Source organism: Hippocampus bargibanti, linkage group LG16, assembly GCF_051943395.1.
Source record: "Hippocampus bargibanti isolate YZ-2025 linkage group LG16, ASM5194339v1, whole genome shotgun sequence".
Taxonomy (NCBI): Eukaryota; Metazoa; Chordata; class Actinopteri; order Syngnathiformes; family Syngnathidae; genus Hippocampus; species Hippocampus bargibanti.
The window spans coordinates 2,102,501-2,126,291 of record NC_142749.1 but is presented as its reverse complement, the minus strand read 5'-3'; the positions used below and the strand labels follow the sequence as shown (position 1 = coordinate 2,126,291).

The following is a 23,791-nucleotide window of genomic DNA, read 5'->3' as shown; positions in this document are numbered from 1 at the left end:
AGCGATACTTGGAAAAATGACCCCAGACTACAGGTTTGTGTTTCCCCAATCACAATTTAAACACAAGAACCAGGTAGCTGTGGCTGAAACTTCCACCTCACATTTTACCAGAGCGTGCATTTGATTCCAGTATACACCAATTAATTATTAAAAAAACAAACAAACAGAAGAAAGGCAAATATTTTGAAAGATAAACATTTTATTAGAGTCACTTGTAATTAAAATTTAGGAACACCAATTACAAAAATAATTAACACAAAGTAAATACAATCCTTAAACAATTGTAATACAAAGCTCAGTTGATGTTTATCCTTTGCACGGATATCCCACTAAAAATATTCACAGTTGAATTTCTTGGCCCATACAGGATCTCAGCATGTCACTCTCACAGTTACACATACTTCAAATAAATAAATAACATTACTACGAATAATACAAAAATACAGCTATGAGAATGGTAGTTCTGTGTTCCTGTTGAGGGTGCGCGTAGACGCGGGAAGGCATTGCTCTCGGATGTCATCACTTACATCAGCTGTTTGGCAAAATGCGTTAGTAGTGAGACAAATTGTCCTCTTTCAGCAAAAGCGACACGCAGCTGAGCCAGCTTCGACTGGTGGGCATCTCCCCGACAATCTCCCACGTGTTGGTCTCCTCGCAGTACCTCTCGATTGTGTCATGATACCTAACAGAGTGAGATCAGGCATCAAGTTCATGCGACAGAATGCAAAGCGACAGAATGTCTTGCTTTACTCTCACCTGTCCCATCCTTCCTCTCCTCCTAGGACATAAATCTTTCCATCCACCACAGCAGCGCCGGGCCGGTAGCGTCGTTCTTTCATTGGGGCGCACATGGTCCACTGGTCGGTCTTGGGGTTGTAGCACTCAACCTTGTCTGTGTTTTCCTTTGAGGCGTGCCACCCCCCTAGAGTTAAAAATGAAAACTGTAGGATGGCCATTTGATTCACTGAAGCACAGAGGTTCTCAAGCACTGGTGTCAAAGTCAAGGCCCGGGGGCCAAATCTGGCCCGCCACATTATTTTATTCGGTCCGCAAAAGCAAATCAAACTTGTGAAATTCCATGATGCTTGCTAAAGTCGGAACAACAATCTCAAATCCCATATATATATATATATATGTCCCATATAAACCACAATAACAGTCATTGTTCTTGACATCAAATTTGAAAACGAATTAGTGATTAATTTGTTGTGCGTTCTAAACGCAATATGTGGAGTGGATGAAACATTGTAATGGTTTCCTGCAAATTCACAAGGGCCCTCGAGAGGAAACCGTTACTACAATGTGGCCCGTGGCAAAAAATGAGTGACACCCCTGTTCTACATAAAGCCTTTTACACTAAAATAAAATAATCCAAAAGCCTAGCAGTTCTTCAAAAGTGAGGTAGAAGCTTTCTTATTAAACTGTATATTTCATATTATTGCGAGTTACAGTAACATTGTCAAAAGTAATGATATATTTCAAAGAAAAGATACAGTAAAGTCTCGTTATATCGATATTCAAGGGAGTCCGAAAAAATATCGATATAACCGGGACTATCGATATATCCGACCCTGTTTGCATGTAATTTTCTCCGTGCGTGCATAGAAATAGTATCGATATAACCGGGACTATCGATATATCCGATATCGATATAACGAGACTTTACTGTATTCCAAATAAGTTCAAAATTTTCCTAAATAAATTTAAAACCCATTATAAGAGATTAAATGCAAGTCTATTGTCATGCTTAAAAGAATTAAGGCTTAACATAATAATATGAGGGTCAATTTTTTGTTGACTAAAGCACTGGATATCCTTTACTTTTCCTTTCTTCGAAATAATTCTAAAATATCCCAGTGGGATAGAAAATATGTTGTTTCTCTTATCAAGTATGCTTATGTCTCAGAAACAGTCGTTGCTGATGTCACCTATTATTTGACTGTTTTGTGTGGATTTTTAATTGCGGGTAAAAATGACCCACAACATAATCAACATGATTTTTTTCAACATAAGATGAGGGTTAAACAAACTAATTTAAATATAGTGCATGGCATTGAATTACATTTCAATGGTAGTCAAACATTATGCACTGCCTGAACATGGAAATTAGTGATTACTTTCAAATACAACACAAGATATTTTTAGGCAGATAAAACACTTGCGCATCGTCTTCATAACGAACAGAGAGACCAAAGGTAACGCTCCACTTTCCCCCCCTCAAGCGATTCTTTGTACACATGATCCTCAAGTCGACAAAGTAAATGGAAATAATCTACCTATGACATAAATCTTTCCTTTTAGCGTACAAGCTGCTGAACCAGACCGAGGAATCTGCATTGGGGAAACTTCTGTCCATGTAGCTGTTTTAGGGTTGTACACCTGTGTGTGATCAGAGCCGTCGCCGTCCTCCAAAACTGCTCCGCCTGCAAGACAAACCAAACGCACACAGTCAATAAGTGAGCAGGAAGGTTGCGGGAATTCAAACAGAGTGAACAAAACTTGTGACGACTAACTAGTGACGATGATCGCGAAATCCGTCGAGTAATTTAAATCTGCCTTGGAAGATATTTGAAGTACAAATTACAGCACATTAGGAGTATTTCCTACCAGTAACGTAGAGAAGACCGTCCAGCGCCACAACTGCGGGACTTGTGACTGCCATTTTAACAGAACTCGCAAATTGCCAGGAGTTGGTGTGAGGGTTGTAGCATTCCATTGAGGCCAGACGAAAACGACCTTCCCAGCCACCCACAGCATAAACAAATCCATCCAGCATTACCAGGCCTGAGAAATTGAGAGAGAGATGTTTGATTTAGTCAAATTGCATTTTTGAGCTTCTTAACTCATTCAGTGCCAGTCACAAATTAATTCGGGAATTGAAAATATGACATAAAACGCCATTTCCGAATTTGTTCAGGTTTTGTTTTTTCATGCTTAGGTGTCGATAAAGCACTGGCCATGGCCTCTGGCAATGTTTTTCTGTTCCACAAGGGGGGCAGCATTTCCATTATTTTCCCATGTTAGCGGTTTGTTCCAGCGTTAGCTGTGAAAGCGCATTATCAACCAATATGTATGTATTGCATTTTGGACAGCCGCCCTCATTTCAAGATCATGTAGCCCCTGGATCAATTTTCGGGTGTTCTTATTGGGTAATTTGGCCTGTCCGTCAATAGCAATAGCACGGGTGGTGACAATTGGTGGTGATTGAACACCCGGTAAAAGGGCGAGCCAGTGGGCTGTCACAACGTCGTCGCCGTCCAGAGCGCGCCCCTCCCCTCCTGTCTCCTCCTCCGCTGCTCCTTGGAGACGGCCCCTCCCGTCCTGACTCACCCGGCTACCGCACCTGCTTTCGATCCCCTTGATTGTGCCTTCTGGCTATAAAAGCCACTCCTACCTTACTGTCTTTGTCGGAGTATTCTAGGAAGTTCCCCGCTACTACCACGCCACCAGGTCTGTTCAGTTATTGTCCTCCTTGTCACCTTTTTGATTGTTTATTTTGTGCGTGTCTCATGAAAGACTCTTTTATTGGAACTCTGTCTCACTGTGTATTTTGGATCCAAACCTTACCGCCTTCTGTCGTCCCTCGAGTCTTGTCCCTACGCCTCGAGTGAACGTGACATGGGCGAGTGGAGAGTGAAAGAAATGTTTCTAGAACCGGGCTGTCAGAGAGCGGCGGATTCGTACCCTCCTCCTTAGAACCTCCTTAGAAGTGGCGGCTAATAACTGGATTTGTAGTCGATTGACTTGTAAAAGTAAACGATGGAAGACCGAACGGAACTCTGATTGGGACTCACCGGATCATATCTCCTGTGTCATTGAGACATCACGGGAGGGAACTCGTTGAGGACGGAGGGGGACATTAATCTTTTGAGTCCATTGGACTTCTTCAACCCCTGCTTCCACCACTAAGTTGAAGTGGCTTTTGGCCTAGCGCTTGTGGACCATCGGGGTAAGTTACTCCACACCGGGTGGCGAGGAAAGACGCGGCCGTCTTCGCGGCGGCCGTCTCTGGACATGAGCCTAGGCCTGATTAACAAAGGCCTAAGCCCCTCCATCCCGAGGGGTGTAACGATATTTCACGCTTAATGTCGGGTTCGTTTGATTATGGATGTGGTGGTTGACGCTATGCGAAAATCTACTGAGAGGGAGGGGGGTGCTATTGCCAAACAAGATACTCACCTTTATTCCTTTATTATTTTCCGCTCACGCACATTTAGTGGAGCAGCAGCAGATGAACTATTAGTCTGAGACGCCTCGGAACAGGCATTGAAGTCATAACTCCAGACTCATATCATTAAGGAATTAGCTCTTTTTCTTACTAAAGGATAGAGTCTAAGATTTCTCACACGGCCCTGAATGTGTATGTAGTCCTAATACGCAATACAGTGACACCTCACCTTACAAATTTAATTGGTTCCCAGAAAGTGTGTGCAAGGCGAAAAGTGTGTCTTCCAAACATTAATTTCCCATAGCATAGGAAACCATTAAAAATGACACATCACTGTCTACTAAATAAGCCTTGAAACTACACAAAATATACCTTACTTTATGTATAATAAATGTGCTACTGCATTGTAATTAAAGAAATAAACTGTACTGTAAAATAAAGCCGTTTTATTTAACTTTGTGATAGTCGTCTGTGTAAGTCGTACAGGAGTGGTCCATCGATGAAAAGGTTTCTTCAGCCGTCATCTGTACTTCTTTGAAGGTGTCGGACGTTTCGCTTCTTATCCAAGAAACTTCGTCAGCTGTGTCAGTTCGTCAGTTGTGATGGTCGTTGATGTAGTTCCCTATTGATGATATCCGAGTGAAGTTGCCGTGCTTTCTCTGCGATAATACCCTCACACACTGTCCCTTACTAGCGGCTTTTCGTTAATCCATATCAACAGACGTTTTTCAAATTCTTCTATTGCCTGAGACCGTTGCGTAGACCAGTGATTTTCAACCACTGTGAAAGATTGTCAGGTGTGCCGTGAGAAACTATCCAATGCCCCTTTTTCAAACGAAAAATTTTACCAACATTTATTTATCATTTTCTGCCAATATTATGTCATTCTCTGGTGTCTGTGCTGAAAAGACTGGGAGGGTAATTTAATATTTGTCCGCGTGGCACTGATTGCCTCTTTCCTGCGAGATGGTTCGTGGTGTGAGCCAAAAAAATTCCAATGTAAAAAAATGTGCCCTGGTTCAAAAGCGGTTGAAAAACACTGGCTTAGACAACACAGAAACACCCTTAGCCACACGTGGCAATGGTTAACTTAGCATACTGGTACTGGGACACTAAGTCACACCTCGTTCATGTTTTTCGACGATCCTCTTGCTCGACCGTCATTTTGTTTTGTGTCCTCTTCGGCTTAACACTAGCTTGTGGTGGGGACTTTTTCGGTCACAAAAAGCAAAAGTATCCACTCCGTAACAAACTACATCCACACTGAGTGCACTCAAAGATAGTGGATGTGGAAAAGTAGTCAGGCAGCCACAGTGGCATTGTTCGGCCGTGTGGTTTGGTGTTCTTCCGCCGAGAAACTAGTCCGCCAGTCATTGTGGCGCTCCATGTGTTTCCCAAAAACTGGTTTGTATGCCAAGATTATATTCTCACGAATTTAATGTTCGTAAGGCGAACAGTTTGTTAGGTAAAGAATTCGTAAGCAGAGGTATCACTGTATTATGTGGGTCCAGGAATTCAAGTGACAATGAAAAAAACCCTGGCACTGGAGTGGACACATTTTTGCACGTCTGGCAGTGAATGAGTTAATGTGCTGCTAAACAGAAAGCCTCACATCTGGGCTGAGAATTGAGCACAACAAGCAGTGAGTGAGTTCGAAGCACGAGTTTGAGACGTTGCCATGTTTATGATGGCAACCCACTGAGACAGACTCACCGAGTTCTGAGCGAGATGTGTTCATGGGTGCCATTTCCATCCAAGTCTCGAAGCACGGGTCGTAACGCCACATCTCTCGACTGGCCGAGCCATCCGGGAACTCCCCTCCGGCCAAATATAGAGTGGAGTCTACGAGGGAGACAGGAACATATCATGATGCAGCTTGACAGCATTCTGAATGACAAGAAAGGAGTCTAGAAGGTGCCCATTCCACCATGACGACTGTCATCCTCTCCTCTTTTATCTAGACCTGCTTCATGTAATAAAGTGTTTGTCTTGTAATCAAACATCATAGAGTACATGAGGAAAACGAAAAGGTTTCTTCAGCCGTCATCTGTACTTCTTTGAAGGTGTCGGACATTTCGGTTCCCATCCAAGAAGCTTCGTCAGCAAACTAAAGTCTTACTGGTAGTTTCGGTCCTATATATATAGCCCTACTGTCCCGAAATGGCAATGCCGGACTCTGCTATGATAGGTCCCTGCTCTCAGGTTGGGGGGAGCAGTGGACTACTCCCTGCGGCTCCTCTGATAGCTTCTATTGTTCTGACTGACGACTGGCCTGATTGCCCAATTGGCCCTGGTATCACCTCATCAGCATGACTAATCCTATGTTTCCGAAGCAATCTGTTCGGTTCTAATTCTTGTTTCTCATCTGGTTCGGTGTTCAACGAAGTTCTGTGATAAAAATATCAGCGAGGACGATAGATGGTGAACAAAAAGCTACTTTATTCTAGTGAAATAAAAAGAAGCACATCTCTCGTTGGAGCGAGGAGCGAAGAGCACGAACAAAAGCACAAAGAGAGGTGAGCCCTCCCGCTCAACCTAGTTTTAAAAAGACACAGCAGAGATCTGTTGTCCAATCAGCTACGGAGAAGTTTGTTGGGAGAACATTTAGACTAATAAGCTTCATACATCCATGTAGACTAAATTAAACATGCAATAACATTATATGTACTAAGCTAAACATGGAATAACATAATATGTTTACGAATGTGCATAAAAACATTCTATCACAATCTATTGTACAAACGATCCAAATTGAACCTCACCCCACCATTATGGTTCAGGGAAGGATTTTGCTGTTTTATGAAAATAGCTTCTTTTACTCCCCTTTCTAACCATCTATTTTCTTTCGCTAAGATTTTAACCTCATTGTCATCAAATGAGTGGTTGCTAGCTTTTGTTGACTTACGTGAAGTGCTTTGTTACACCTGTTGCAAAAGCTCCCCCTCTCATGGCGCCCGCTGTGCGGCTGCCTCTACGGCAGCTCCTAACACTTTTTAAATCCCTTTCCGTTCTACTATTTTGTTTATTTATTTTATTTCCATTATGCATAGAATACTTTGTATCTTTTTACCCTCCCCCTTTCAATTTTGCTGCTGTATATTGCAAATTTCCCCAATGTGGGACTATGAAAGGCTTTTTGATTCTGACAGACACACAGCAATCAGAGAGTCAAAAGCAGCAGACATGCATCGCATTTGTGCATTTTGCGCATTTATTCTAAACAGAAAAAAGTCAATAACATTTCAAGTATAGAGTCAAACCTCAGTTTTTCGAACGCCTCGCTTCTTGACCAATTTGGTTTTCCACCACAGATTTTGTGTTTTTTTTTTTATGCTGAGGTTTACAACCGAAAATGGGTTCTCGAGCAAACTGAATGCACCACTCGAATCCACTCCTTCTACGTCACTTGTGTTGCGTCTCATTGGGACCAACGCGTTATTATACCTGCCAACCTTGACGTAATGAGCACAGTTTTCATTATCCCATTCCGGGTTATGTTTCATAAATGAAAATGATGTTTTTTTTTTAATTTAGAACAGGCGATCGGCACAGTGCCAGCTGTTAGCTTCCTTTACATGAATTGCGCCTGGAATCAAGAGTTAGCATTGTTTTTATCATTGTCATGTAATGGCATCTGCCGGAGAAAAATAAACAAAAAGTTTGAAATCTAAAAGAAAACTACAGTCGTTTCATGAGGAATACTCCCAAGCATCTCCAGGAATTAAACTTTGGTCAAGGAAAAGTGAAAATGACGCAAACTGCAGTGTGTGTCGACAAGATTGGATGAATCAACGACAGACTTTATTTTATACACAGTGAGGTTATTTAATGATTAAATGTGGTTGAATAAGGACTCGGGTTACGTATATACTGTGTATAACAAACATATTTTAGCTTTTTCAGTACTGCATCATTTGTCTTTAGTATTATGAGATAGCTTCATGTTGTGGATCTCCGCTGATATAAAAAACAATTTATAGTGCTCAAAGATGTGATTTGCTATAATTCATATCAATTGCGAGTCATTTCTTTTCACTATCCTTGGTACCTTATGTGTAAATAACACTGGGCTGTATGTTTGCTTTCAGAGGTGGAAGACGAGTCATGATATTTTAATGATTGACAAGTTGAAATATGGGTATTTTTTCAGAAGTATAGCTTTGACATCGATCAACATTTTTATGGTGTTTATATCCGAATTTGAAGTAGCTATAATGTTAAAAATCGTTTGGCTTCAACTTTTCCTGGACCGACCGGGGCCTGTGGCTTTTTTTTGATTTCAGAAGTTGGCAGTTAAGCATTATCCTCATGTAACGTCTCGTTGTGAGCAGGCGTGTTTGTAATCTTCAATCACGATAAAATAAAAAGCAGACATTGATTTAATGGGTTATAATGGGAATGTTTCAGTTTTCGAACAGGTTTCTAGAACGGATGGTTGAAAACCCAGGTTTGACTGTATTCCACCACAACAATGTCATGTGACCATCTGACCCTGCAGTATACAGACGGTATTAGTTGCTGATTTACACAGTGGCATATGACTTGCGTTGGCTCACCTGACACCACGAGCCCATGCTTGCTCACAGCAAATGGCAGGCAAGCATGATCCCGCCACTTATTCGTCACGGGATCGAAGCTCTCCACACTGCGCAGGACCACTTTGTCGTCCTCTCCGCCAACTGTTATGATGACTTCCGATGTGCCTGATCCCATGGAAACGCAATAATCGTAACAGAGGCTTGTGCTCACCCCCCCGCCCCCCAAAAAATAAAAAAAATATTGTGACAATAATGTGTTGCATAGGAGTCACTTATTTTCCAATTAAAAAAAGACATTCGTCAGGTACTTCATATAATTTGTTTGATAATAAAATATTGACCTGTGGATCGGCGCGGCCGTACCCGGGAGCAGAAGAGCTCCCTTCGGCGGTCCTTCAGCAGTAGGTAGTCTTTGGCCTCAGAAATAAGTCTCTGGCAGCTCTGGTTCTCCTTCACCACATCCAAAGACTCAATCATGTCATAGAGGTAGTATGGGCTGATGAGGGGCAGGCGCACATGCTCTAAAACCTTTAGAAAATGAGTGAAGAACAAAGTCCTTCAAATTTTACAGCATCAGACTGCACAGACTCACAGCAACTACGCACTGCACAGTTCAAATCTGACCTTGTCAAAACTTTGCTTGCGGGTTGGGCATTTATTTAACCACAGTATGGCGGCCTCAAACACCAATTCCTCTCTGGACACGTTGAGGTGGTCACTGGCAAGGATTTCAGTTAGTTTGTCCACACACAATGACAAAAACTCATCCTGCAGGAGAGAATTTAAACCTTCACTAAAGGGGCGCTGAACAATTTATTGCATCCAAACTATCTGAGATGTTTACGGTATTAAAACTTTGAAAACATTTTCTGTGTACCGTCTTTCTTTATAAATAGCTCATATTTCAAATTGGGCACATGCAGTTTATAGACAGGTGTGGGTGGTTTAATTATGTAAAAATGTGTTTTTTTTTCCTTTAAAAATGTACTGGGTGAGGCTAATAATCTAGTGCGCTCTGTCGTCCGGAAACGATAGTTTGTTCAGTGCCTCTCACCTGCTGGCAAACACGGCTAAAGTGCTTGAGAATGTACTCCATGCTGCGTTTCTCCAGCAGCTTACAGGAGTGAGCCTCAGCAAAGCAGTGGATGCCAACACAGTTGATCTCATCCATCTGACGCTCCATGAAGCGGCAGCAGGCCTCTCGCACGGCCATCATGTCCAGCAAATTGGCTGCGGCCAGCAGCGCCTGGACAGAACAGAGTTTGTTAAATTTACGTACAACAGTAGAGTTCCGTTGCATAAACATTGGAACAGCGATTTGATAACTGGCACGCCTGGACGTGATGCCATCAGATGTATATTCTTTTTTTCGGTTCTTTTACGGTCTTGTAAAAAAGACAAGAGAAATACACAATGCGTTTGGTTAACTGACAATTTCAGAAGAAGAAAAGCTCATCCAAATTGAAAAAAAGACACCTTGAACTGGAGAAAATGGTTGGCAAAATAGTGCGTTTCAAACATCTTCCATGCATTTTTACCTTTAGTTTTGGAATTTATTAAGTTCATAGAGTTGCTTGTTCTGTAGCCACAAGGGGACACAAGCCAGTGTCTTCTTGTGCCGCTCCCAAGCTCGGATAAATACAGAGGGTTGTGTCAGGAAGGGCATCCGACGTAAAAGCTTGGCCAAAACAAACATGCGGATCAAACATCTGAAAATGCAAGACACTGATTCGCTGTGGCGACCTCTTGAAGGGAAAAGCCGAAAGGAAAAGAAGAAGTTTGCTTAACTGCATGCTTGTGAAGTGTGCTGAGGTCTGGCATATTTTGCACAAGCGTGGCCAAACTTTGGGAATATGTTTTGTGCCTACTAAATATAAGTTGTCACGACCTACCTGGACGTTCGCTTTGGAGATGTAGACCTCTGATGTATAGGCATAGCTCACCAACATGCCAACCATCTGTGGCTCTACTCCATTAATGGCCACACGCTCCTGTTTAGACTCCTTCAGTTCAGTGGTAAACATTGCCTAGTGGAGGTGAGCATCCAGTCACGACCCACGGTTTAGGGAATTGGTATCACGTGAAATGAGGATACCTCCACGACTCATTGTGGTAATATCAGCTCAGGGGTACCTGGAAGTAAGTGCTGAAGGAGGCCAGCACGATCCGGTGACAGGGGAACTCTTGTCCGCCGCAACACAGTGTGACATCGCAGAATGAGTTTTCTAGCCGTAGGGTGTTAAGGCCCTGCAAGACAGTGTTGGGGTGTCGGGCTTCCACAAATAAGTAATCTTCGCCGCCGCACGGAGATGCCGGAGTTGCGGGGTCGCGGGTCTCTAACTGGGGGTTTGCAATTAGAGAGTTGGCTGCCACAATTTCAGACATTTCCGACACTGGCGAGAAATCCTGGGAATCAGACCGAGAAAAAGAGGCACTTTTAAATGCCGTTCTAAACTGGGCAGTTAAACTGCACTTAGAATAACAAGATCTGAAGACATCTCAAGTCGATATATTACGGAAATTTAAAAAAATGACATCTCCGAATCTGGCAACCAGAGATCGACTTGTTAGCTCGCTCACTAATGAGGCTTAATTTAGCAAGGTAAAAGATAAGCTGTTGGTTTGACGAATATGTTCACTTCCGTTCGTCGTTTTAATTGTGTGCGGAGCAGCATCGTTGCAACTTTCGTAACAAGAGAGTGCAAATTACCTATAGGCATAACCCACCCACGAGCGTGCTCGTAGAGAGTTTTGATCCTGGCAAGGTACACAGTAAATATAAGCGGCGATTCTTCTTCTATTCATTGTGGTTGGGAAATAACTATTTAGGCTCGTTTCTGCCCCAGACTGGCAAAGAGGTGTAGTGTTTCCCGACATTTATTACGCCGGACACTCATTCGACATAAAATAATTTATTTTATGTGTCGATATATTTTATTTAAAATAAAATTTTTTTTAAATAAAATATATCGACACAATCCCACCACACCTGAAAAAATGTCCCAAATTTGCTCGTCAATTTATTAATGTGTAAAATCTGACCTTGTTTAATTGGACCTTGCGGGGAGCAGAGTCTTATTCTAAAACGTAGTTTTATTGTACTTTCTGCAAATCTCATGGAACCGCATACATGTTAAGTCTTACGATTTGGTCGGGAGACTCCCGATTTTGACCACAATACTCACAATAATTTGTAAGGTGGAAAAAAAGGAACTGTAAAAACAAAATTCATTTTAATATTGTCACATTCGGATTGACAGCAAGGGGTGGGGCCGCGCCTCCACGCTTCCACCACCTGCTGTCAATCCCCTCATTATGTCACCTGGTATTGAAACAGCATGTATTCACCTGTCATTTGCCAGTGTATTGAAGTTGCATCGCTACTGCCAGTCCCCAGGTCAGAGTCCTTCCGCTGCGTTTCTGTGGGTACTAGTGATTGGTCTCACGACACTGAGGCGTCGCTGAGTGCGCCGATCTTCCAGGGGAATACCCCGTGTTGGACCGCGTACCGCTTTAAGAAAGTCGCGTGATCACTACCGGAACCACTATTGATGAGCACTCAGAGGTACAGCGCTATGTCAGCGGGACACGTTGCACGCTCGGAAGACTCGCTCTTATACTGAAAGTCCATGGAGGCAACGTTCACTCACAGGTGTTTGCACACCCACTTCTTCAGCGTCTTGTGAGAGGATCTTCTCATGTTTGACAGATCAGTGTCAGACGACCCTGTCAAATGTTTCCTGCAAGTCCACCAAATGTCAGTATTTAGCAACAGTATTCAGCAACGCAGCGTCAAGACTGTCAATACAGTGTGTCACTGTGTCGAATCAATACAGGATGCCTCATCGACCCATCACTAGTAGGTACCCGGTCAGAGTCCCCCCACCCCCCTTAGTATTTGATACTTCTTGGGATTGTTCCTCGTCGCACTTCAGAGTGCTTTTTATTTTATTGTCTGTTTGTGTAGTACGCCGATCGGTTTTTCCCCCTTGTCCCACGAGTCGCACTTAGGTCATCTTTATTTTGTATTTGTCCTGGTCCACTTTGGGACCAGCGCATTCACGGATCTATTGTCTCAGCGCATTCACAATCTATTGTCTCTGTCGCTTGCTTTGGGGATCCAGCTATTCATTTTGTTCCGACGAGACGGCTCGCTCTCCACCTCGTTCGGAACGGGATATACGCTAATTAAATGTATATAAAAAGTTTGATGTTTCGCTTTATTTGTAAGTAGGTTCGTTGTCAAATCTCCCAGGCCGGTGTCACGCAGAGCTTGATCGTGGCGTGGAGTCGAGCAAGTCGTTCCGTGATGTCCGTCCGACGCCCGGCTTGTGCGGGTCTTTGCAAGTCTCTTTGAGTCTGTGAGTCCGAGACGAGTCTGATTCTCTCTGTCCCACGACAGCTGCTTTTATACCATTTTCAAGCGTGTGATATGCGTCAGGGTGAGACGTCTTTCAATTCCTTGATGTCCTTGATGTGCATTAAAGCTGCGGTGGGCACCGGTGACGCCATATATAAACAATGAACGCATTTTAGTGTTTTCTTAACTTCGAATTTTTGTAACTCTCACATTATTTTAACACACACAACAGAGTCGTGAGTATGAAAATCTCCCAATTTATGATCTCCGTAACAATGTATGGAACAGCATTTAATGGTCGTCTTGACCCTTGCCTTCACTCTACTGTACCTCATCAACATAGATGCATGTGGCGGCACAGGTGCGCACCGCGGCTTTGATGGGAATCTCAGCCTGACACTTTCCCAGCATTACATGCTGTTTCAGTCTAGGGGATTCAATAAAGTGCCTATTCTCCAACACATGCAAAAAAAATGTTTAACCCCCCCTTCCCGCTTGCTTATAACAAAGTATTATTCATTGCAGGTTCTGTTTATTCCTATCCTATGGCTTATTATTACAATTATTAATGATCCAATGGTGAGCACGTCAACCTCACAATGCAGAGGTTGTAGTTTCATACCTTGTTCCGGCTTCAGTATGTGGAGTTTGCATGATTTCTTTGGGCCCACATTGGTTTTCTCCAGGTCCTCGTGGTTTTCTCCCACTGTCCAAAAACACACATGGCAGACTGTTTTCACATTCCAAATTATCCCAAGCACAGATGGTTGTGCATCTGCGATTGGCTGGAAACCGGTTCAATGTCTTTTGTCTACTACCCGATGACGACAGGGGTCCAGCACCCATCGCGACCCTAGAGAGGATTCAGCGGATCTGAAAATTAATGAAAAAATAGGATGTCAAAACACATGGTTTGCACCTTACGAATGTAAACACAACCCAGACAAATTAGATCATGTTACAGTTTAGCAACATTTGTCTGAGACCAATCAAAAATATGATTTTGAACATTTCAAATAGTACAGGATGGCCCAGTGGTTGACTGGTTCGCACATCTACCTCACAGCGCAGAGATGCAGGGTTTGGTTACAGCTCCCGTCTTCCTGCGTGAAGTTTGCATGTTCTCGCCGTCCCTGGGTGGGTTCCCTCCAGGTACTCCGGTTTGCTCCCACATTCCACAGACCTGCATGGTAGGCTGATTGAACACTCTAAATTGTCCTCAGCTATGAGTGAGTGCAAGTTGTTCATGTCTGTGTGCTCTGTATTGCTTTGTGTAAGCGGGATCGGTAAATGATACAACTTCTGGATAGAGTTGAGGTTCTTTATTAGGACGGCTGTGTTGGTTGGAGGGAGAAGGCAATTGACATGTGTGGCTCTCGTAGGCTCTCATCAGACTGACTTGCAGCAGCGCGCATGCTCCTTTGGTTTATAGCCAGGTATCACTAGTAGAACATGCAAATACGATTTGCTCATATCATTACATCTCCCTTTCTTAATTGAATTCTTTACTTTTAACAAATGTAGTGAATTTAATTATTGGATTGGATTTGCCTTTATTAGTCTCGCAGTGGAGAAATTTACATTTCACAGCAGCAAAGTTGCTGGAAAGGCAGCCACTCTCGCGGCGCCGTCTTGAAGTCAAAAGAACAAAAAAAAACTAAATAACAAATAACATGACAACATAAAAACACAGAGTCATTCATTCTTAAGCACTTTCTGTACCCTCTTTGTATCATAAAACCCTCTTTGTTACATAAAGCAGTTCCAGATGAAAGAGGAGAGGATCAAAGCGTCTCTTCACCAGTGGATCAGGGACATCATGGTGGAATGTGCACGTCGACTATAAGCTAAATGTTGAAAGCAAACACGCAGCTGTAGCATCCATTGACGAAAAGAGATTGTCTCACATCTCCTGTCCCAAATAAATCCGCTTCAATTCCATCCCGCGACAGTTCCATATACGCATCGGCGCTCTGCGCTGACGCTCCTTCCTTCTTATCGCGGGCTCCTCAAGCCATGAATCCAACTAGCCGCAGACTGTCCAACAGCACCGACCTTCCACTGAACAAAGCGGGGCTGTGAAGATACTGCCCATTACAGGCGCAAAAAAGCACAATGGCCCCTTTGGTGTCCAGCGATGGCAGTCGAATGGCACCGACATTCCTCCCATTCAAAAACAGTACTGGCATATCCATGCTGCCGAAAAGGCGCAACCGCTCAGCACAATCTCCTCTTTGATGAATGTCGTGGTCAAAAATGCTGAAAAACAATCTGTATCCGTTCCACACGACGTACAACAACACAAAGTGACAAAAGAAAACACAAGAACAAGACAAAAACAACCACAAAAAGCAAGGCTCATCAGAGCACTTGCTGACAGCTGCCTACTCGGGCGCCATCTTGGACTCCTTTTATTATGTCAGTAATTAGCAAATTTAAACTGGAATAAAGTCTTTCCAAATTTTGCAATAATAAATGAAACATTCACATGAAACATTCAATCGTTTTTTTCACCACATGATCACTTAGAAAACATGTTAAATGGTTTCAATCAGTCTCTCAGGTGGTTTTGCTTTCCTTGAGGATTTTCGGATAGCATGTCCTGGATTTAGAGGGGTTACGTTGACTTTCTATGGTTGGGTCTTTGAGAAGATCTCGGCTGTTTCTTCTTAAAACAGCACCTTCCTCTGTCTGAATGTTGTATGACCTTGGTTGGACCTGACGCAGAACAGTCCCTTTCTGTGACCATGTGTCTGTTTTGACTTTGTACCGTACTTGGTGTGTAGTTCAGGTAGGTTCTGTGTTCCTCTGTCATGGTAGAACCTTTGTTTTTGTTTCTGTTGTTCTTTGATCTTCCTCACTTTCTCCCCTACCTTTGTCTTTAGCAGGTTTTCCGCAATGGGTAAGTTGGATCTCAGCACACGTCCCATGAGTACCACACTCGAGGGGCGTTGTGTGATACACCAGCAAGCTCTGGTAGAAATACGTTCCACTGTCTGTTGCCTTGTACATCAGCCGTTTCACAGTCTTGACAGAACTTTCCACCTAGCCATTGGATTGTGGAAAATGTGGACTTGAGGTGATGTGTTTAAAGTCCCACTCCTTCGCACATTTTCTGAACTTCTCATTGGCGAATTGTTGACCGTTATCAGAAAACACTTGGTTTGCAATCCCGTTTCTAGCAAATATGGCCATTTTTGATGATTTGTTTCAATTGTTTCAGTGTCATCTTTGTTTGTTTCCATCTGTATAATCTCCATCTTTGCATCTGCAACTGCCAATGCTCTGGTGATCATGATCACTGGTGGCACACTTTTGTCCACTGTGATTGTGTGTTCTCCTGGTAGGCAGCCTAACCCTTGAAACAAGTTTTTGTACTGCTCCATTAGTTGATCATATACTGTCTCTTTTTGTCTGTCCACGACAAAAACTCTCATCACTAGGTGTAGTCTCTCACATGCCGACAATCCTAGTAGACCCTGCACATCCCTTGGAACTATGATGAAAGATAGCTTACGTAATTGGCCTTTATGTGTCACATTCACAATGCATTTTCCTTTCATCGGTATGACTGCCCCCGCATAAGCTGTGACTTTCATGCTTGCCCTATGTATTTTTGGTCTCGGTCTGATCTTCATGAAATGAGTCTCTGAAATGACATTCACATTGGCTCCAGTATCCTATTTGAATTTTAGATGAATGTTGTTCACTTTCAGCGTAGTGATCCAATCTTTTTCTTCTCTTTCATCTTTTACAGCATTCACATAAAGTTCCTCCACTTCATAATGATCATCTACTGCATCTATCTTGCCTTTCATTTCTTGGTTCCTGCAGCAACGAGCATAATGATTTGCTTTGTCGCAGTTTTTACATATTTTCCCATATGCTGGACACTGCTTTGGGGGATGTTGCATACCACAACGCGTACAAGATTTTTGTTTGAATATCCTATTGTTGTTGGGTTAAATACAGAAATGGCACACATAAATGCCCTTTGGTCGGGAAAATACGGTAAATCAATTTTTGACTAAGGAGACCATTCTGGCAAAAAAAGTTAGAGATACTGAAGATCGTACCTAGGTGGGCTTGAACCCCAAATTTAAGGTTACCAGTGAAACACACTAACCAATTGCGCCACAGAGACACTTGCTAGGTGTATCTCTCAGGTCAGTTGCTGCCTCGCTCAGCATTTCACTCATTGGGGTTGGCTTCCCTATCTCATTCTTGGATGATAATTCATTCTTGGCTAAAGAAACTCACAACACTCCACAAGCGCTTAACAGCACAAATGAACCAGTTGCTGATGGATGGGACTCACCCAGGATGGTTAACTGAAGGGCGAACCATGCTGATCATGAAGGATTCCACGAAGGGTGTCAAACTCATTTCTTATCGCGGGCCACATACGGCCTAGGGAGATGTCAAGTGGGCCGGACCATTAAAATTATACCATACTCTGCTAAAAATAGCAAAAATATCATGTATTTCCTTTGTTTTGGTGTAAAGAAGCACAAGAACATTAGGAAAATATTGACATTTAATGAACTATCCTTTTACAAAACATTTCATGAAACACCTCATGTTTCCTGCAACTGATCCCACTGATTGTACAAAGGCACAAAACTTTAATTGGTACTGAAAAGTATAGTAATGCACTTTAAGATTAAATGACTTTTAAAGAAAGGGAATTTTTAAACCACTTACACATACACATATAAAATCTAAACGTAATCCCTGCGTACACCTTACAAACTAAGGAGAGTGATTTTAAATGTGTAATGAAGAAAGTGTTCACCTGTCCTGTAAATCTGTAAACTTCATACATGAAACATACATACACATACAATACATACTGAACATTTATGGAGTTGTATGAACAGTAGAATTCCATCACAGAACTTTTGTTTTGAAGCTGCTGACTAACATTAAAGTGTGGTATGGCAGGCTGTGGGTAATGTTGCTGTCGCTGAGAAGTTTGTCAAACTGACGATGGTTCAGACTTTTGGACCGGATGAAATTTACAGTGCGAACAACCACCTCCATGACGTGGTCCATTTTCAGCAACTTGCAACACAACGCCTCCTGGTGCAAAATACAATGAAATGTCCAGAGACGATCTCCTCCATTAAGGGCTTGTACTTTGTCTTTGAACTTTGTCGCGACACCTGCTTTCTTTCCGAACATGGATCACGCGCCGTCTGTAGCCAGGCTGACAACGCGGGACCGGTCCACTCCAACTCTGTCCAATACAGCAACGACAGAGTCGAAAATGTCCTCGTCTGTTGTGGTGTCCATCATTGGCACCAACTCAAGAAACTCTTCAGTAACAGTCAATGTCTCATCAACTCCTCGAATAAATATGGCCAGTTGGGCCACGTCTGTGATGTCAGTGCTCTCGTCAATTGCCACGGAAAATGCAATAAATCCTCTCTGCTATAGTATTCCTCATCAGATTAATATTGGCAAAAGCTTGTCGCTTCTCGGAACATACAAGTTCAGCCGCCTTCATCATGCATCGTTTAACAAAGTCACCGTCGAAATACGGCTTCGATGCTAATGCTATTTCGCTAGCAATTAGGTAGCTGGCTTTTACCGCTGCTTCATTGACTTCTCGGCTCCGCATGAAAGTTGACTGGTGTTTCCTCAGACCCGCCAGCAATTCGTTATTCTTTTCTCTTCTCAGCTGTCCTTGCAACCCATCATATTTTTCGCTGTGATGAGTCTCGTAGTGGCGTCGAATATTATATTCCTGCAATACCGAAACTTGTTGCAAACACACCAAGCACAAAGGTTTTCCGTGCATCTCTGTAAATAAATAGGACGTGGTCCATTTTTCTTTGAAAATTCTACATTACTTATCTACTTTTCTCCGTTTGGATAACGACATTTTGGGTAATGAGGGTGTAGCGGAGAGGTAGAGACCAAGTTATCAACAACGTCGTAACAAGCAGCAGATGGCGCATTGACACCGTCTGCTGTTTTCAGTCTGTGTCAGTGACGCGGCATGTCTTCTACTCTGATAGAAAGAGTGCGCCCCTTAGCGGATAATCCATGAATTGCAGCGAAATAAAAATATTAATTCCATATCTTTTATGCATTTTTCCACTTTCAAATTATCCTGCGGGCCTGGGTGCTGGTTCCGGCCGTATGTTTGACACCCCTGTTTACACTATCGGCCAATAACCCGTCTCTCCACATCATGGAAGCTCATGTCAGGCATTATTGCGGCTAAAATAAGTGGACACGTGGATCAATATATGATCAAAGCACAGAAAGGCATTGGTAGATACGAAAGGTGCCAAACATCAGCTGCTGGTTGACAAAACAGTCGCACAAGACTGTAGGTCTCAACATCCCAACCTATGAACAGCCTGGATTGATTACAAGAAAGCATATGACTCAATGTGCCACACACATGGATCACTGAATGCTTGTAGTTGGATAAGGTCAACAGGACCCTGAGAGACTTCGTTGCAAACTCGATGAGGATGTGGAAAACCACAAGCCAATGGCAAGCCACTAAAGCAAGTGTCCATCAAATGTGGCATCTACCAAAGTGCTGCACTCTCCCCACTGCTGTTCTGCAGAGAACTGAACCCCCTCAGCCAAATAATCGCCAAGACAGGCTATGGATACCGCCTCAGAAATGGAGCTACGATCAGTCACCTCCTCTCCATGGATGACATAAAGCTGTATGCTAAGAGCGAAAGGGACTGCCTGATCCACACAACCAGGATCTACAGCAGGTGCTAGGTGTAAAAAATGTACAATTAATTTTTGACTTCCAGGAGTGTTCTGGCCAAAGAATCGGAGCTCATCAAAATAGTCCCTGGGTGGGCTTGAATCACCAACCTTTCAGTTAACAGCCGAATGCACTAACCGATTGCGCCACAGAGACACATGCTATGTATAAAAAAATGTTACATTAATTTTTGACTTCCAGGAGTGTTCTGGCCAAATAATCCGAGCTAATCATGATCGTCCCTGGGTGGGCGTGAACCACAAACCTTTCAGTTAACAGCCAAACGTGCTAACCGATTGCGCCACAGAGACACTTGCTATGTTTAAAAAAATGTTACATTAATTTTTGACTTCCAGGAGTGTTCTGGCCAAATAATCCGAGCTAATCAAGATCGTCCCTGGGTGGGCTTGAACCACCAACCTTTCAGTTAACAGCCGAACGCGCTAACCGATTGCGCCACAGAGACACTTGCTATGTAGAAAAAAATGTTACATTAATTTTTGACTTCCAGGAGTGTTCTGGCCAAATAATCCGAGTTTATGAAGATCGTCCCTGGGTGGGCTTGAACCACCAACCTTTCAGTTAACAGCCGAACGCGCTAACCGATTGCGCCACAGAGACACTTGCTATGTAGAAAAAAATGTTACATTAATTTTGGACTTCCAGGAGTGTTCTGGCCAAATAATCCGAGCTAATCAAGTTCGTCCCTGGGTGGGCTTGAACCACCAACCTTTCAGTTAACAGCCGAACGCGCTAACCGATTGCGCCACAGAGACACTTGCGATGTTTAAAAACATGTTACATTAATTTTTGACTTCCAGGAGTGTTCTGGCCAAATAATCAGAGCTAATCAAGATCGTCCCTGGGTGGGCTTGAACCACCATCCTTTCAGTTAACAGCCAAACGCGCTAACCGATTGCGGCACAGAGACACTTGCTAGGTGTAAAAAAATGTTACATTAATTTTTGACTTCCAGGAGTGTTCTGGCCAAATAATCAGAGCTAATCAAGATCGTCCCTGGGTGGGCTTGAACCACCAACCTTTCAGTAAACAGCCGAACGCGCTAACCGATTGCGCCACAGAGACACTTGCTAGGTGTAAAAAAATGTTACATTAATTTTTGACTTCCAGGAGTGTTCTGGCCAAATAATCCGAGCTAATCAAGATCGTCCCTGGGTGGGCGTGAACCACCAACCTTTCAGTTAACAGCCGAACGCGCTAACCGATTGCGCCACAGAGACACATGCTATGTATAAAAAAATGTTACATTAATTTTTGACTTCCAGGAGTGTTCTGGCCAAATAATCCGAGCTAATGAAGATCGTCCCTGGGTGGGCTTGAACCACCATCCTTTCAGTTAACAGCCAAACGCGCTAACCGATTGCGGCACAGAGACACTTGCTATGTTTAAAAAAATGTTACATTAATTTTTGACTTCCAGGAGTGTTCTGGCCAAATAATCCGAGCTAATGAAGATCGTCCCTGGGTGGGCTTGAACCACCATCCTTTCAGTTAACAGCCAAACGCGCTAACCGATTGCGGCACAGAGACACTTGCTAGGTGTAAAAAAATGTTACATTAATTTTTGACTTCCAGGAGTGTTCTGGCCAAATAATCAGAGCTAATCAAGATCGTCCCTGGGTGGGCTTGAACCACCAACCTTTCAGTTAACAGCCGAACTAGCTAACCGATTGCGCCAAAGAGACACTTGCTAGGTGTAAAAAAATGTTACATTAATTTTTGACTTCCAGGAGTGTTCTGGCCAAATAATCAGAGCTAGTCAAGATCGTCCCTGGGTGGGCTTGAACCACCAACCTTTCAGTAAACAGCCGAACGCGCTAACCGATTGCGCCACAGAGACACATGCTAGGTGTAAAAAAATGTACAATTAATTTTTGACTTCCAGGAGTGTTCTGGCCAAAGAATCAGAGCTAATCAAGATCGTCCCTGGGTGGGCTTGAACCACCAACCTTTCAGTAAACAGCCGAACGCGCTAACCGATTGCGCCACAGAGACACATGCTATGTATAAAAAAATGTTACATTAATTTTTGACTTCCAGGAGTGTTCTGGCCAAATAATCCGAGCTAATCAAGATCGTCCCTGGGTGGGCTTGAACCACCAACCTTTCAGTTAACAGCCAAACGTGCTAACCGATTGCGCCACAGAGACACTTGCTATGTTTAAAAAAATGTTACATTAATTTTTGACTTCCAGGAGTGTTCTGGCCAAATAATCCGAGCTAATCAAAATCGTCCCTGGGTGGGCGTGAACCACCAACCTTTCAGTTAACAGCCAAACGTGCTAACCGATTGCGCCACAGAGACACATGCTATGTATAAAAAAATGTTACATTAATTTTTGACTTCCAGGAGTGTTCTGGCCAAATAATCCGAGCTAATCTAGATCGTCCCTGGGTGGGCTTGAACCACCAACCTTTCAGTTAACAGCCGAATGCGCTAACCGATTGCGCCACAGAGACACTTGCTGTGTTTAAAAAAATGTTACATTAATTTTTGACTTCCAGGAGTGTTCTGGCCAAATAATCAGAGCTAATCAAGATCGTCCCTGGGTGGGCTTGAACCACCAACCTTTCAGTTAACAGCCAAACGTGCTAACCAATTGCGCCACAGAGACACTTGCTAGGTGTAAAAAAATGTACAATTAATTTTTGACTTCCAGGAGTGTTCTGGCCAAAGAATCAGAGCTAATCAAGATCGTCCCTGGGTGGGCTTGAATCACCAACCTTTCAGTTAACAGCCAAACGTGCTAACCAATTGCGCCACAGAGACACTTGCTAGGTGTAAAAAAATGTACAATTAATTTTTGACTTCCAGGAGTGTTCTGGCCAAAGAATCAGAGCTAATCAAGATCGTCCCTGGGTGGGCTTGAACCACCAACCTTTCAGTTAACAGCCGAACGCGCTAACCGATTGCGCCACAGAGACACATGCTATGTATAAAAAATGTTACATTAATTTTTGACTTCCAGGAGTGTTCTGGCCAAATAATCAGAGCTAATGAAGATCGTCCCTGGGTGGGCTTGAACCACCATCCTTTCAGTTAACAGCCAAACGCGCTAACCGATTGCGGCACAGAGACACTTGCTAGGTGTAAAAAAATGTTACATTAATTTTTGACTTCCAGGAGTGTTCTGGCCAAATAATCCGAGCTAATCAAGATCGTCCCTGGGTGGGCTTGAACCACCAACCTTTCAGTTAACAGCCAAACGCGCTCACCGATTGCGGCACAGAGACACTTGCTCGGTGTAAAAAAATGTTACATTAATTTTGGACTTCCAGGAGTGTTCTGGCCAAATAATCCGAGCTAATCAAGATCGTCCCGGGGTGGGCTTGAACCACCAACCTTTCAGTTAACAGCCGAACGCGCTAACCGATTGCGCCACAGAGACACATGCTATGTATAAAAAAATGTTACATTAATTTTTGACTTTCAGGAGTGTTCTGGCCAAATAATCAGAGCTAATCAAGATCGTCCCTGGGTGGGCTTGAACCACCATCCTTTCAGTTAACAGCCAAACGCGCTAACCGATTGCCGCACAGAGACACTTGCTAGGTGTAAAAAAATGTTACATTAATTTTTGACTTCCAGGAGTGTTCTGGCCAAATAATCAGAGCTAATCAAGATCGTCCCTGGGTGGGCTTGAACCACCAACCTTTCAGTTAACAGCCGAACTAGCTAACCGATTGCGCCAAAGAGACACTTGCTAGGTGTAAAAAAATGTTACATTAATTTTTGACTTCCAGGAGTGTTCTGGCCAAATAATCAGAGCTAGTCAAGATCGTCCCTGGGTGGGCTTGAACCACCAACCTTTCAGTTAACAGCCGAACGCGCTAACCGATTGCGCCACAGAGACACATGCTATTTATAAAAAAATGTTACATTAATTTTTGACTTCCAGGAGTGTTCTGGCCAAATAATCAGAGCTAATCAAGATCGTCCCTGGGTGGGCTTGAACCACCAA

The 23,791-nt window shown here is 43.2% G+C and overlaps 1 protein-coding gene and 9 non-coding genes across 11 annotated transcripts; all 10 read right to left on the bottom strand.

The window, feature by feature from the left end:
- Positions 1-180: 180 nt before the first annotated feature.
- On the bottom strand, positions 181-11,501 carry LOC148886098 (kelch-like protein 24). 2 transcript variants are annotated; one of them, XM_089017432.1, is made up of 12 exons: positions 11,417-11,501; positions 10,840-11,112; positions 10,599-10,733; positions 9,761-9,952; positions 9,331-9,474; positions 9,048-9,234; positions 8,725-8,871; positions 5,882-6,010; positions 2,608-2,784; positions 2,277-2,423; positions 757-922; positions 181-682 (listed from the first exon to the last, which is right to left on the bottom strand). In XM_089017432.1, exons 2-12 carry the CDS (start codon positions 11,089-11,091, stop codon positions 550-552), a joined length of 1,809 nt encoding a protein of 602 aa, XP_088873558.1. In that variant the 5' UTR covers positions 11,092-11,112; positions 11,417-11,501; the 3' UTR covers positions 181-549. The 2 variants fall into 2 exon arrangements, with proteins under 2 accessions (XP_088873558.1, XP_088873559.1); XM_089017433.1 differs by having other exon boundaries at positions 11,434-11,451.
- An 8,699-nt stretch (positions 11,502-20,200) lies between these two features.
- Positions 20,201-20,274, bottom strand: trnan-guu (transfer RNA asparagine (anticodon GUU)). The gene has a single exon. It is a non-coding gene; the product is annotated as a tRNA-Asn (tRNA).
- Positions 20,275-20,355: 81 nt separating this feature from the next.
- On the bottom strand, positions 20,356-20,429 carry trnan-guu (transfer RNA asparagine (anticodon GUU)). The gene has a single exon. It is a non-coding gene; the product is annotated as a tRNA-Asn (tRNA).
- An 81-nt stretch (positions 20,430-20,510) lies between these two features.
- trnan-guu (transfer RNA asparagine (anticodon GUU)) lies at positions 20,511-20,584 on the bottom strand. The gene has a single exon. It is a non-coding gene; the product is annotated as a tRNA-Asn (tRNA).
- A 236-nt stretch (positions 20,585-20,820) lies between these two features.
- On the bottom strand, positions 20,821-20,894 carry trnan-guu (transfer RNA asparagine (anticodon GUU)). Its single transcript has one exon. It is a non-coding gene; the product is annotated as a tRNA-Asn (tRNA).
- Positions 20,895-21,595: 701 nt separating this feature from the next.
- trnan-guu (transfer RNA asparagine (anticodon GUU)) lies at positions 21,596-21,669 on the bottom strand. The gene has a single exon. It is a non-coding gene; the product is annotated as a tRNA-Asn (tRNA).
- An 81-nt stretch (positions 21,670-21,750) lies between these two features.
- Positions 21,751-21,824, bottom strand: trnan-guu (transfer RNA asparagine (anticodon GUU)). The gene has a single exon. It is a non-coding gene; the product is annotated as a tRNA-Asn (tRNA).
- Positions 21,825-22,215: 391 nt separating this feature from the next.
- On the bottom strand, positions 22,216-22,289 carry trnan-guu (transfer RNA asparagine (anticodon GUU)). The gene has a single exon. It is a non-coding gene; the product is annotated as a tRNA-Asn (tRNA).
- A 391-nt stretch (positions 22,290-22,680) lies between these two features.
- On the bottom strand, positions 22,681-22,754 carry trnan-guu (transfer RNA asparagine (anticodon GUU)). Its single transcript has one exon. It is a non-coding gene; the product is annotated as a tRNA-Asn (tRNA).
- An 855-nt stretch (positions 22,755-23,609) lies between these two features.
- On the bottom strand, positions 23,610-23,683 carry trnan-guu (transfer RNA asparagine (anticodon GUU)). Its single transcript has one exon. It is a non-coding gene; the product is annotated as a tRNA-Asn (tRNA).
- Positions 23,684-23,791: the final 108 nt, after the last annotated feature.

Bases quoted from the DNA above. Each gene is read 5' to 3' on its own strand.
- LOC148886098 (XM_089017432.1), bottom strand. From the start codon at position 11,091: ATGTCTGAAATTGTGGCAGCCAACTCTCTAATTGCAAACCCCCAGTTA. The intron at 9,235-9,330 runs GTCAGATTTGAA...CATTTTCTAAAG, and splicing joins GCAAGCAAAGTTTTGACAAG to GTTTTAGAGCATGTGCGCCT. The intron at 683-756 runs GTGAGAGTAAAG...TCACTCTGTTAG, and splicing joins GGAGAGGAAGGATGGGACAG to GTATCATGACACAATCGAGA.